Source organism: Hoplias malabaricus, chromosome 7 (genome assembly GCF_029633855.1).
Source record: "Hoplias malabaricus isolate fHopMal1 chromosome 7, fHopMal1.hap1, whole genome shotgun sequence".
In the NCBI taxonomy this organism is placed as follows: Eukaryota; Metazoa; Chordata; class Actinopteri; order Characiformes; family Erythrinidae; genus Hoplias; species Hoplias malabaricus.
Window position 1 is genome coordinate 18811853 of NC_089806.1, and position 14161 is coordinate 18826013.

Here is a 14161-nt window from a genome sequence, read left to right on the forward strand (position 1 = left end):
TTACCCCCAACTTTCCCAACTACTGCTGAATTTTATACATTTCACATGTGTCTACAGTACACTACAGAACATAGAAATTGAACCATAAACTCTCAGAGAAAAACGTACGGTAGAGGTACATTAGTCACTAAAGTTAAAAACAGTATAAATGTACCTTTAAAGGTACAACAGTGTTTAAAAGTCCAGTTGTGTTCTCTAAAGGTACATTACATTTTCTTCTCCAAAAGAAGTGAATATTTGTTAGTTTTCATTATAGAACTGTGTCAAATTAAATAATATAATCCTGGAGATCAAATTGGGCATATGAAATCAAATCAATTGTAAAATCTACAATTATAATAGAATATGGTACAATTATGTTTACTAATTCTTTTGACTACTCTCGTCTGGGGTCGCCACAGTGGATCAACTGCGATCCAGAGTTTTTACGCCGGATGCCCTTCTTGACGCAACTCTTCCTATTTATTCGGGCTTTAGGAACAACCATGCTACACAGTGTATTCCCTTGGCTAGGTACACACACTCACACGTTTGAGTCGCCAATCCACCTACCAACGTGGTTTTGGACCGTGAGATGAAACTGGAGCACCCAGAGGATCCCATGTGGACACAGGGAGAACACACCAAACTCCTCACACAGTCACCCAGAGCAGGCCTCCAACCAAAACCCACAGGACCCTGGAGCTCCAGTCCACCACAGAGCATCACACACTCACACCTATTGACACTTTTCCCAGCCAGTCCACCTACATAATGTGTCAGTGTAGATTTGGGATGGGGAGGGATGGCGGACACAAACAAACAGGACATTAGAAAAGACTGCAGAAGAAAATGTATTTGGTGAGCTTGCAGGAGTGTGTAATTTTGTGTGTGTGTGTGTGTGTGTGTGTGTCAGACGGGTGGCTGATGGGTTTGATGACAGCAGCTGTACTCCACAGTGAAGAGAGGAAGCAGGACCTTGCTGGAGGCTCTGTGGCTGGAGGTTAACTGTAGTTCAGAAGCACCTAATAAAGCGTGACTGCATCAGAGCGGGAGACGCACAGAGCCTTTAACAGCCGTGAAGGGAACATCATGAGTTAGGACCAAAAAAGACATTTAGACAGCATCAATGAGTTCACCATAATCACCATTTCATTAACACTTGGCAGCAGAGGAATACTGGAGAAAAAAAAAGAACAGAAAAATTTTAGGTCATGCCCCATTGGCAGGAATTTTAATTTACAGACTGGTAAAGCATGTCTAACTGCAGGCTACACAGGCGGGAGGAAAAATGAGCCACTTAATTCACAGTATCTATAAATACAACACTTTACAATGTGTGTCAAATATTTGGAGACTCTAGCCATCCAGTGAAATGTGACTGTTCTTGCAGTTCCTGATCAATTGGCCACAAAAATTGCAGTTATATTTTGGCTAAAAGTTATATTCAAGGTGAGTGTGTGTTGCCCTGTCCAAGATGTGTTCCTGCACTCAGTGATAGCTTGGTAGGCTCTGGACCCACTGCAGCCCTGAACTGGATAAATGGTTACAGACATATCATCAAGACTGAAACCTTCTTCAAGATATTTCAACAACAGTAGAATGAATATACACATATACAGTTCTTTATTTGGATTTAACATTCAATCATTAATTCATTCATTATCTGTAAATGCTTATCCAGTTCAGGGTCGCGGTGGGTCCAGAGCCTACCTGGAATCATTGGACGCAAAGCGGGAATACACCCTGGAGCCAGTCCTTCATACCTACGGACACTTAAGAGTCACCAATCCACCTACTGACGTGTGTTTTTGGACTGTGGGAGGAAACCGGAGCACCCGGAGGAAACCCAAGCAGACACAAGGAGAACACACCAACTCCTGCTGCACCACCGTGCTGCCCATTGAATTTAACATATAAATCATATAAAACCCAAATAGTGGTTCAGAGCCAGTTCAGTATGCATATATATATATATATATATATATATATATATATATATATATATATATATATATATATATATATATATATACACACACACACACACACACAAGGTCTTTCCTTTTGTTGTTCATTTTGCATGATACAGGGTTATATTTCCCCACTACATTGAAAGTCAGTGGGTCTGTCCCTTCAGACAGCGAGAGTTAAAACTGTGGTGAATCAGCATGCAGGACCATGTAGGCTCCCCACACAATGTGAGCAGTGGCTGTCACTGGCGCCTGCCGTTGAGACATGACAGAAAGAGGCAGCAGTGGCAGTCATGCTGCAGCAGATGGCTGAGAAAGGGAGGGGGTTTGGAGGGAACAGCGCTCTACTACTGAGGCCCTTGCTTCTGCCTGCGTTCCAATAGATCACTTGAATGGTGCCCTAGTGAGCTTTGCAACATTCTCAATGCTCATCTCATAATAGCTCCAGTGAGCTGGGCCTTTCATTATGCATGTAGTTCCCCCTCGTCTAGCTGCCACAATATAGCCCTAGCCATTGCGTGTATGAGGTGGCATGAGGGATATTTGCACATAAGGTTAGAATCTCGACATGTGGTTTGCAAGGGAATTTCAGCTGTAAATGAAACTTTCCCTGTGTGGCAGAGCAGTAAACAGATTTGGCTGCTTAGGTTCGGTAAATGTGCTCACCAGGTCAGTCACAGGGGTCCAGTCACTAGGGAGCTGTAGAGAGGAAAATGTTTTTAGTGCACACTGTGCAGAGAGAAGTGCCTCACCCTCTGTGTGGAGAATGGCCACTGAGAGGTTCAGTGCATTATATAACTGCACTACAGGAGAACATGGCAGGGAGCATCTACTGCTGTGTCAGTGAGCATACAAAATCCCAAGCTAGTCCTTAATTTCATGTCTTTTTCTCGACCCACCCTCCACCTTTATAAACCCTCACTCTGCCTCATACACAGCATACTTCCTGAAGGAAAAGCAGAGTGTGCTGGTTTTAAAACTGACAAGACCGCTGTCTTAAAATACTTGTCGTATCATCAGTTCCATATTGATTTTAATAGCAGACAAGCTTCAAGCATTGGCTTTATCATTAGCAGATTATGAATTAAAACCCCACTAATGCTTCAGCCATCCAAGGCCAAGAGTCCAAGAGAGCACATTTTGCCATGCTCTCTCTCTTTCTCTGGGTGAGCAGGATACTACTCTCTCCTCTCATCACTACACAACTATAGCCAAGGCAGCCATCTGATAACATAACAGAACTGGCCTGTTTGTATTCTACTCCAAGCATGCTGAGCTGTCCAGTGACATTGAGTTATGGCTTCAAATCTTGGAGAAAGCACATGCTAGTCTTCACCCTCCTAGCTTGATAGCATAATCAGTGGACATGTGATAGCTTTGGGTAACTTCTTTATGTAGGGGCAAAAACTACTCAAGGTCATTGAGCTTACACCCTTTAAATCTCATGACTGAAAAACGGTCTTCAATCAGTGCCATGTTCATGTCATTTATAATCATGTTTGCCCACTTCTCCCTTCCAACACTGAGGAAAAAGCTAGTTTAGGTTGTACATTCAACCCATGTAATGTAATAATGTGCAATTATTTGTCATTGTACAACAAAACGTGTCTTCCATATTTAACCCATCTGTGGCAGTGAACACACATACAAAATGGTGGACAGCCGTCCCTGTGGATTGAGGGAGGAGGACAGTGCTGTTCCTTCATTCCCACAGCCCCTAATTTTTCTGCCTGTTGTGGGAATCAAACCAACATTCAGTCCTAAGCCCACTTCTCTAACCATAAGGCCATGGTTGCCCATTTACTACAATCTGAAAATGTAATGTTTAACAGTTTAACATGTCTGTTTAACTGTCCTTCACATTCTGTTCAAAAAAGTTTCATTTTTACAAAAATGAAAACAAACGCACAACAATATTGGTTTCCAGTTGCCAGTTAGAGTTTTTTTTTTTGATTGTATTAATGGGTTCAACGTATGCAGTCAGTAATAAGATGCCCACAGCTGTGTGAAGAGGCTACTCTTAGCTATGGTACTGCTTCAAGACACTGTGGTTCAATTAAGTGATTAGCAATTTGCATGCATAAACAACAATAAATAATCACTTGTGGCTGACATTAGCAGAGAGTATAAATATTCTGTTTGGTGGATGGTGATCAGTCTTCACAATCAAAGTGCATGTTTGGACCAAACCTTTTCTACAGGGAACATGGTTCTGCAAATATTAGCAAAAAATGACTATGTGTTTTGGGATTTCCAATTATTTTTGGAGCAGACTTGAACTAATGTTTAGAAATGTGGTATTGGGGCCAAAGGATTACCAGTTTGAGCCCCGTGACCATCAGGAAATAAGGCAGGAGGACAGAAGAAATAGCTCAATTTCCTCCCTCAACATTCACAGCTGGAGTGTCCTTGAGCAAGACATCATACCTTCAACTGCTCCCAGATTAATGGGCTGGCTTGCTGTTGCTCTGTGTGCGTGTGTGCTCACTGCCCGTTAATGTACAATATGTGTTTGTGTTTACTGTGCAAGGTACATTTAATTTGTACTGCTGATTAATAATAACAAAATCTTGATATTATATATTAACATTATATATAAAATGTTGATATTGGTTTTATTTTTATGTTTTAAGTTTAACATACACTAATACTTACAGTAAAGTAGCTTGAAGTAGTCTATAAACCCAGCGGGGGGTCAGTTTTCACACAGAGATAAATGTATCTCATACACAGCTCTTCTCCCCGCACTGGAGAGAGTCAACACTCAGAAGCACAGAAGCCCACCGCCTGAGTGAACCGAGATTTTGAGGATAATGTTTTATTGCCACTATAAAATATGTTCCTTTGTCTGAAAGTGTGAGTGACCACTGAGATATGTTTCCACACTATAGCGAAGCTGAGGAACCAGATCCCAAACACATTTCGTAAGGTACAGCGTCGGTAATAAAATAACGGTTTCTGCACTCGCGTAGAGCGTTGTATGTCGAAAATTATTTTTAGTAAGCGATAAGGTTCACGTCCCCCTGTCGGATTAGTAATAAGTATCGTCTGGGTGAAGTATAGTAGTACTTATTATTATTATTAGTAGTAGTAGTGGTTGTTATTATCTGCGCACTATGAAGGGAGTGTGGTGCATTTGGGACGTGGCCTGAGTTCTGTATAAACACGAGGCGGATAAACGGGCAGACATTCCTAATTAATTTTCTTTCCTTTTAACGTCTGAATCAGGACTATAAGTGTTGACAGAAAAAAAAATAACAATTTAAACATCCCAGTGTTGTGTCTTTGAGTTTAGTTATTTAAGTTGTGTGTGAAGGTATGTTCCCAATATGGCGGCTACAGTTACCTCAACTGCAACCCATGGATAGCATTTGCGACACAGTGAAATGACCAGAGGAAGACCGAAAATCAAATCAAGCCAAATCAAATGTATTTATATAGTGCTTTTTACAACAGCTTCTCAGAATTCTAACATGGAATGTAAACCCCCAGGTGAGCAAGCCAGGTGCGAATGTGGCAAGCAAAACTCCCTCAGAGCTAAGAAAGAAACTTTGGGAGGAACTAAGGCTCACAAGACTATATGGACACTACATTTAGTAGGACAGACATCTGTGTAACATTAATATTCTGTGGCATAAACAAATCAAACACCACCGTGAAGTAACATGAGTTGCTATAATGATGGTTATATATTTAAATAAAAATTACATTTATTTACATTTTAGGTAAAACTAGCGTCTTGGCTAGTACACAGCATTCAACTCAATTCAGGCACTGCCTTTTTTAGTGTTAATAAGATACAACCACAATGCTGTATATGTTGGAGGATCGGATCACTTCTTGTGGATGTGTTAGCCAAAAAAAAAAAAAAAAGTGGAAAAGTGGTTTACTCCAGAAAAATCATTCCTTGAAATACTTTTGGCATGATTTTTCTTTAAACGAACCCAGAACCGTATTCTTTTATCTGGTACATGTAGAAGTCCAGAAAGACCCTGTTACATGTGCTGGAGAATTAAGGGGACAGAGGGAGGCTCAACAACAAATGAAGAACGAGTTTAAGGATGACAGGATGTATCAGAGAAGTTAATAACCTAGTGAGGGTTTGTCAATCAGAGCAAGGTCTCCCAGACCTGCCTTTGTGAAGAGGCTAACAGACTCTAGAGGGAAGCAGAGCAGGAGAAGGAACTGCTGGAGCTGGAGATTAGGTTGAGTAGGAGAGGTCCTATTGCTGCTGGAGAATCTGGCTGCTGAGACAGAGGCATGGCAGAAAGACAGAGAGCACACTGCACTGGAAATGGAAGGAGAAATAGAGTCGAGCTGAGGTAGAAAGAGAGAAAGCAGAGATTGAGAAAGCTTGGAAAAATCACACAGATTCTTGGGCCCAGGAGCTTTTGGAGAATGGGAGCATCATTGAAGCCATGAGAGAAAAGAGAGACGAGCTGGACGAGGAGCTAGTGAGGCATGTTGGAGCAAGAGCAGAGGGAAGAGGTAGATGAGCTCAGGAAAAAGCTTGAAAAATAAAAAAAAGAGAAAAAAGAAATAGCTTGTTTCTTCTCTAAGTGCCTAAGTAGAAGGAAAGATCAAGTGGATGCTCAGCAGCAGGACTGGGTGGAGAAGCTGGGGCAGGCCTGGGCACAGGTGAATTAAGAGAAGTGGCAGACGGAGGCTGAGAGAGAGAGAGATTTCAGCTCCGCCTGATAGAGACTGTGGACTTTGAAGTTTGGAGAAGAGCTCCAAGTTCCAGAGCTTGCTGTGGCCTTTATATTGATGCTACTATCACTATCATTATTATTATTACACCGTAGCATAATGACAGACTTAACTGGTGATACTGTAAATTTCTATCAGTAGTTTGATCAGAGGAGGATGTATCCCCTTTGTGAGTCTTCCAAGGTTTCTTCCTCAAGCCTTGAGAAAGTTTTTCCTTGCCACTGTCTCCTTTGGCTTACTCGCATTGGGCTTTAATTCAGATTGTTATCTGTTCTGATACTAATTATGTAAAGCTGCTTTGTGACAATGTCTGTTGTAAAAAGCGATATATATAAATCGATTTTGATGTAGGAGAGCGTTGGGTTCTCAAGCACCACAGAAGCAATTTCCTTCACACTAATATGCTGCTTTATATATATATATATATATATATATATATATATATATATATATATATATATATATATATATATAGAGAGAGAGAGAGAGAGAGAGAGATTGTGTGTGTGTGTGTGTGTGTGTGCAGGGCTGTAACTCTGAAAACTGAAATATGTCTTGGGATATGATATTGCCCAAAGTGCAAAGTACTGTAGACTCCCTTAGGTCAAATTGAGGATTTGAGAGACTGCCAGTAGAAATTTCCCTTGACCATTTTAAAAATCAGAATGCCCTTTAAGATGGCAAGGATTCCCATGAGGGCAAGTGAAGAAGGGAATTCTGGGGGTGCCTTTTTTCCAGAAGAACACAAGGCCAGACATCAGGTCCACAAAGGGAATACATGTCTCAGCTGTACATTTGCACTGCTTTCATAAGAACTCGGCTGTACGTCAGTATGCTTCCTCTTGAAGTTCAGATTTTCGAGTCTGGACAAAATCAGAAAGTTATGCACTGTAGCATTTTAATTCTGGTACACTTAGTGTCAATTTCTCAGATAGGGATTAAGCCTAGTCCTGGAATATATCCTCTGTTCAATGGTAAATCACTGTATAAAATATTGTGTAGTCCAGGATAAGTCTTAATCTCTGTCTGGGCTGGGAATCCACCCCTTAGTGTTCATACGGATGTATTAAATGTTGAACCAAAAGGTGGAAACATCTGATTGGACAGGTTTTACGATGCATATTTTGCTGCAATAACAGTGATAACAACCCCCAAGTCTATGGCCCAAGTCTGTGCTCTGCAGCAACTGAGCTCAAGATTTTATGGGTTTCTTGTTTTATTTGTCTCATGTTTTGGAGCAATAAGCCTTGAGAAACAACACAGTTTCAGGCTTTAACACCAAATCTGTGTAACACATCCTTTAGCGGATTACTGTTGTTTTTAAAATGATTACTCTGCATTAATACTCAGTCAAGTTAAGTGGTTTTCATCGCCACACAGAAATTCGCCAGTGTTAAATAATAAGATATACATACAATTGAAAAATGTTAGTGTTAAATTAACACAGAGTGTTTACATGTGTTTTTGACAGATTTTTACTCTCACAGTGTTAATTTACACTAATAGGGTTGATTTAAAGGCTAAGCACCAGCTATATGAAAGTGTCAAACAAATAAATACAGTGGAATTTGAGTTCCTAACTTGTGTTTATTGATAGTCAGAAATCATGTTATTTCTTACTAATTCAAGGAATAAGGTTTAAAAGACCGTTGGTCCCAACCCCCCCCCCCCCCCCAACAAAGGTGTTCAAGAGCCTCTGTAACATGGAGGTAAACAGGGTAAGGACACTTACTTCACCTGTTTTAGTTGGTGTTAGTTAATGTTAGCTTGACTTGCTAAACTTGGTGGCTCAGATTATACTCGGCTACGTAGCTGCATTACGGAGGTTTATAGTGTCAGATGAATTCGAGTTCGACTTCAATCACATTTACAAGAATAACGGTACCTCTAAATTTGAGTTTAGCTTATTGCTAGGCTATTGTCATAACAGTATTTTACCGCTGTGTTGTTCAGCTCTTGTCCACCAGTGACGTCACAGTTGCATTAAATAATTTCCGTAGCGAGCTCGGGTTTTTCCGTCAATTTAATAAAATTGTCAATTTTAAAGCAAATTAAAAATGCTATTTTCATTTTAATTCATACTTATATATGTCAGTAACTAAAATAATGTGAAATATTCATGGAGGTTCATTAAGTGGTGCTTAGCCTTTAACGCTAGTGAATTTTATATGCATCTAAACACTAAAGCAATACACAGTGAAATGAAACAGCATTCCTCCAGGACTGTGGTGCCAGCGCCGTGATACAGAACAATAATAACACAGACCTAAACTAAAGAATACAAAAAGAAAACTGACAGCACTGACCAACATGGTTCTGCGTAGTTCAATTGAAGTTGGGTACAAAGATGTAACATATATAACACAATTCATCACATACACAGCAGTAACTGAGGGAGCAAGTGAAGTAATGAAAACCTGCAAAGTGCAAAGTTTAACAATGTGCAAGCATTAAGATGTTATTTGTTTGATTATTCTAAAGAATAATGTATCAAATAACATATTTAATTTATGGTTATGTGCATTATAAGAGTATTTTAAATGCTCTTTATATGCCTCTGCCAGTTCTTAATGAGGTACTCAATCACATTCATTTGTCACAACAGTGTCAGACCTCTGTCTTTGCTATGAAGTAAAGCGAGGAGGCTAAAAGGTTAACCTGTGTTAGCGTGTGTTCACATTTGTCACGTTTAAGTTAACATTTTAACAAAACACTTGCAGCTTTCACTGCTATTGATGACCCCACTTGCTTTTTTGAATGACTTATTTGTTGTTGATTTTCTAACATTAAATACACAGCCTTTTACACCATTTGGCACAGCTTTATGAGGAATTATTGTTTATTTACTGAAATTAACAAATGAATCAAATGCAGCTTAGTGCCAAATCATGGCATATGCATACAGTATATTAAAATGCGTATGTAAAACTATAAATAAAGTAATCAGCAGAGACTGGGAACTAATATATAGCTGAACACCTGCCGTATGTGTGTGTAATCCCTGTAAAGGTCATTCATTTTACTCAGAATATCAACAACATTTTTGAGCACGGGGTGGGGTGGGGTGGGGGGGGCAATCCTTTACATACAAATGTAAGCTGTGTATAATAAGATACAAGATTGGATTCTTTTTCTTCTTAAGAGAGAAAAGAGAGAGATATTAAAACATGAAATAAGATATAAATACAATAAAAAGTACTATTCTGCAAAAATGAAGGCAGCCTTCTCCACTTGTCCATGGCCTGCTACTGACCTGAGTCTGTTCTGGTTCAGCTCCATCTCATGATGGCCACATGAGTGGACAACTGCTCCTCCTCATATACTCCCAGTAAGATGACCCTGTATTACCTCATCACTGACTGGACCACAGGCTGCAGAGGTCTGAGCCAGTGAGGCAGAGGAAACACATGTGGTCACCTGAGTCCTGCTGTGTGAAGCTGTATGTGAAGGACAGCTCAAGAAACCTGGCTGATCTTCATACGCAGGAGCCAGTCACACTGCATAAATCACTACCCAGCTCTCTCTCTCCCTCTCTTTCCCCTCCCTCCAGGCCCTCACAGAGCTGCTGATCCAGACACTACGGCAAATGCTCCTGCCCTAGGATCAGTGAGATTCAGAGAGATCACTGCACACAATAGCAGAATATCAGGCAGCTGTACAGAGGATCTGAGAATGACCAGATTTGCTACATCATCAAGACAGTCATCATAGAATCATCACTGCTGTCGCTACAGTCAACAATGATGAAGCTGTTTACAAATAAAGATGCTTTATTTGATGGAGCAAATAAAGCATAGGCCACACTATGGGCATCCATGATTGAGACATTGCTACAGATTCAAGGGCTATTTCTTCATTTAATTTTTATTTCTGCCATGAACTGTAACAGATTTTTGTGGAACCATGGGCTTTGTGGTCAGAGATCCCTGTCAGTCAAAGGTGCTGGGCACTGGCCACACTAGGTAATTACTGACATTTGCATTTACTCTTTTCTGGAAAAATTGACTCAAATTGGCTTAAATTCTGATCATGCTACATATTAAGGTGTATGATAGGAGTCTCGGCAAGGCTTTATTTGTCAGGAGGGGTGTAGTTGCCTTGGCTGGAGGTCAGACCCCACTCTGACACAGGGAGAGCAGCAGCGTTAGCCACTATGTTTAACCAACAATAATCCATGTTGTGCGGCACAGTGGTGCAGCAGGTAGTGTCACAGTCACATAGCTCCAGGGACCTGGAGGTTGTGGGTTGGTCTGTAGGTTTGAGTGAATGTGTGAGAGTGTGTGTTGCCCTGTGAAGGACTGGCGCCCTCTCCAGAGTGTATTCCTACCTTGCGCCCAATGAAAACAAGTATCTCCATTTTAGTAGATATTTGGTTTACTACCTCTTTTTAACACAGCAACTGTCCTTCACATTGTGTGAAAATTTCATAATAAATGGACCAATAGAAATGCTCCAAAATTCATTCCTTCATTATCTGTAACCGCTTATCCAATTCAGGGTCGCGGTGGGTCCAGAGCCTACCTGGAATCATTGGGCGCAAGGCGGGAATACACCCTGGAGGGGGCGCCAGTCCTTCACAGGGCAACACACACACCTACGGACACTTTTGAGTCGCCAATCCACCTACCAACATGTGTTTTTGGACCCGGAGGAAACCCACGCGGACACGGGGAGAACACACCAACTCCTCACAGACAGTCACCCGGAGCGGGAATCGAACCCACAACCTCCAGGCCCCTGGAGCTGTGTGGCTGCGACACTACCTGCTGTGTATCTACAAATCAAATTAGGTCATATACTCACCAAATACATCCTAACTCTGAAATGCTGCAACAACTGTAATCAGTTAACACCACTTATTAATTAGGACAAAGGAATCCCATTATTCAAAGCCCTTATAGATGGTAAAATGACTGATGTGACCTTGCTATGAGTTGTGCGAAGGAGTTAAGGCTGGAAACCAGAGACTAAGCTTCAGCCAGACGGAGTGAAGGAGGGTGCAGGGAGCACAAAGTTGTTTAATACACTCTTTGAAGACGTGAACCTGATACAGTTGAAGCGTGGAAAGGCTCTCAGAGTCTGTATCCAGAAACAAATCAAATAAAACGTGAGTGGCAGGCCAGCAGTGCTCCAGCACCAGACCATTATCGTGTCATATTTCTCAGCGCCCTGATGATTGGAGGAAGGCAAATCGACTGCATCCACCCTATAAGCACCTGCACGATGGGGGGAACCTCCAACATAAAAGGGTTTAAACCCTCATATTCCAGCACCAAGGAGAAAGATGATACTTGACACAAAACATAAAAAGGTCTGAGTGAATACATGGGGAGCACAGCAGTTCACAGCGAGCTTGTCAGTGTATTGAGAGCATTGACCAACAATCCCTCAAACAGCAAACATAATGATGAGCACGAGTATTATAATGATATAGCTGCAGGTTGTCTATGTAGGCAATTAAAAATTGACATGTGGGGATGCATACTGATTTTTTCCATTCAAGAAAAACATTTAATTACACCTAGGAATACAGTTACCAGCTGTTCATTTCTAAACATCCTGAAATGGAATATGATATTTTATGGAAAAACATTATTTGCTACTTCATTATTTATTGACTATATATTTACTGAGTGTATATACATGCTCAGGCTTTGTTCTTCAGGTCTCAGGTGTGCACACTGATAGCCAGGATTAACCTCAGTCCTGATAATAGAATGGAAATGCCATGCTGCTGAATGGCAGTCTAAGGCTATGTGTGTTCGTGTGACTGATGAAGCAATCTGGTGACACGAGCTGATGGTGATATTGCAAGAAGACGTGTGAGGCATGTGGAGAACAGAGGGCTGGCCATCTGCTGCTCCTACACACTCACACGCACGCACACACACACACACACCTGAGGGTCTGCGGATGATCTCCTGTTACACATTAAGAGATTTTTTTTGTTCTTGCGTGTCTTCCTGATGAAGACATTGGAGATGAGCGTTAAAAAGGCAGCAGTCATAATATGGACCTGAACTCATGTGTAACAAACAGTGTTTGCATGTAGAAACAACTCACTTAGCCCCTGATATGCATATACAGACAGAAAGGATTCTGGAGGGAAAAAAGAGAAAATATTAATATTAGCATATATCAAACATAAGGAGGAACAGGATATTTAACAAATAATTCAGCTCCAGCAGATCTACATATCTTAACATATTTTAATGCTGACAGGTGGGTGAATTTGTGCCAATTAGGTTCTTTCCTTGAGGAAACATTTTAATTGTGCATAGGAACTCAGGTTACCAGCTGTTCATCTCTTAGCACATTCAACTTTACAGAAATGTCCTTGAGATCTGATGTTGAACTTGTAACAGAAAGCATATAAAAGAAGTTAAAATGCACTATATCAATATTTATCATTTAAAATGTTATGTTTGATAAGGAATGAAGCAAGTTAAGTACAGAAAGATTACATAAGAAGACATATATTTACATTTTTTACATTCATTCAGGTTCAATATTCTACAGTTTAAAATCCTAAAGTAACATTTACAAAGATACATAACAAAACGGCACTAAAATAAATACATCTATTAACATCTTTAGTTAAAATATCTGTCATCTATACCATGACTTTAACTTAGTAAGCTGGACTTAGCTGGAATGACTGTTGTTATCAAAAAGAGCTCAAGGGAAACTACCACATTTTCATGATTTGGGAACACAAGTGCAAATGATCTTTAAAGCAAATGTAGATGAAGTACAATTCATAGACAGATAAACAATCCCCAGAGTGAGACGGAGGTGCATTCTTCATTACTTGATGTGCATCTGCAGCTATATCACTGGCGTAACAGAATGCCGAACGGCTTATTAGGTTTCTTCCTAGGCATGGTCTGATAAACATACTTCTCATAAGTGACTACAGCAAAGCACAGGTGCTGGATTAACGTGAAGCTAATGGTCCAAAACACAATCTAAAGTCATGTCTTGGTCACGTGTTGTGTTCAACCTCAACTGTCCCCACTCTGCCAGATGCTGCAGAATCTGAACAAGTTCTCTGGTGCATGAGAAGTAGAGATACAGGAATATTCCATAGTAACAACAGCAGCACACACGTCTCCACCTTGTTCTTCTGACTCCATGGGGAGGAAGGCAGAGGTTCCTGGGCTCCTACAAATATTGCTCGTTTAAGAATGGGAAAACTAGAAAACCTCTTCCTCTTCAGCCTCACAGCCATATTCTGGAAAGAGAAATAAAGATTAATAATAGGACAAGAATTCAGTGACATGTGAGTAAAGAGAGGTATAAGGTTTAGATTGGTCAGCAAACTGCCACTGGGTAATACATTTGATTTCTGATAAATGATCTATAGATCTATGCATGGCACTGGTTATGAGCAAGCAAATTCATCACAAGCTGACAGTCTAATAATGTAAATGACAGAAGTTACTGAACCTAATCTGTAAGATAACTATTGTTAATGTGATTAATCAAAATTAAGAAAA

At 40.6% G+C, this 14161-nt stretch overlaps 1 protein-coding gene across 1 annotated transcript in view; it reads right to left on the reverse strand.

The window, feature by feature from the left end:
- Positions 1-12516: 12516 nt before the first annotated feature.
- brf1b (BRF1 RNA polymerase III transcription initiation factor subunit b) overlaps positions 12517-14161 on the reverse strand; it is a 64366-nt gene continuing 62721 nt past the window's right edge. Inside the window, exon 19 of the mRNA XM_066676822.1 lies at positions 12517-13896. Within this exon, the coding sequence (XP_066532919.1) occupies positions 13859-13896 (38 nt within the window). The 3' untranslated portion in view covers positions 12517-13858. The remainder of the gene's footprint in view (positions 13897-14161) is intronic.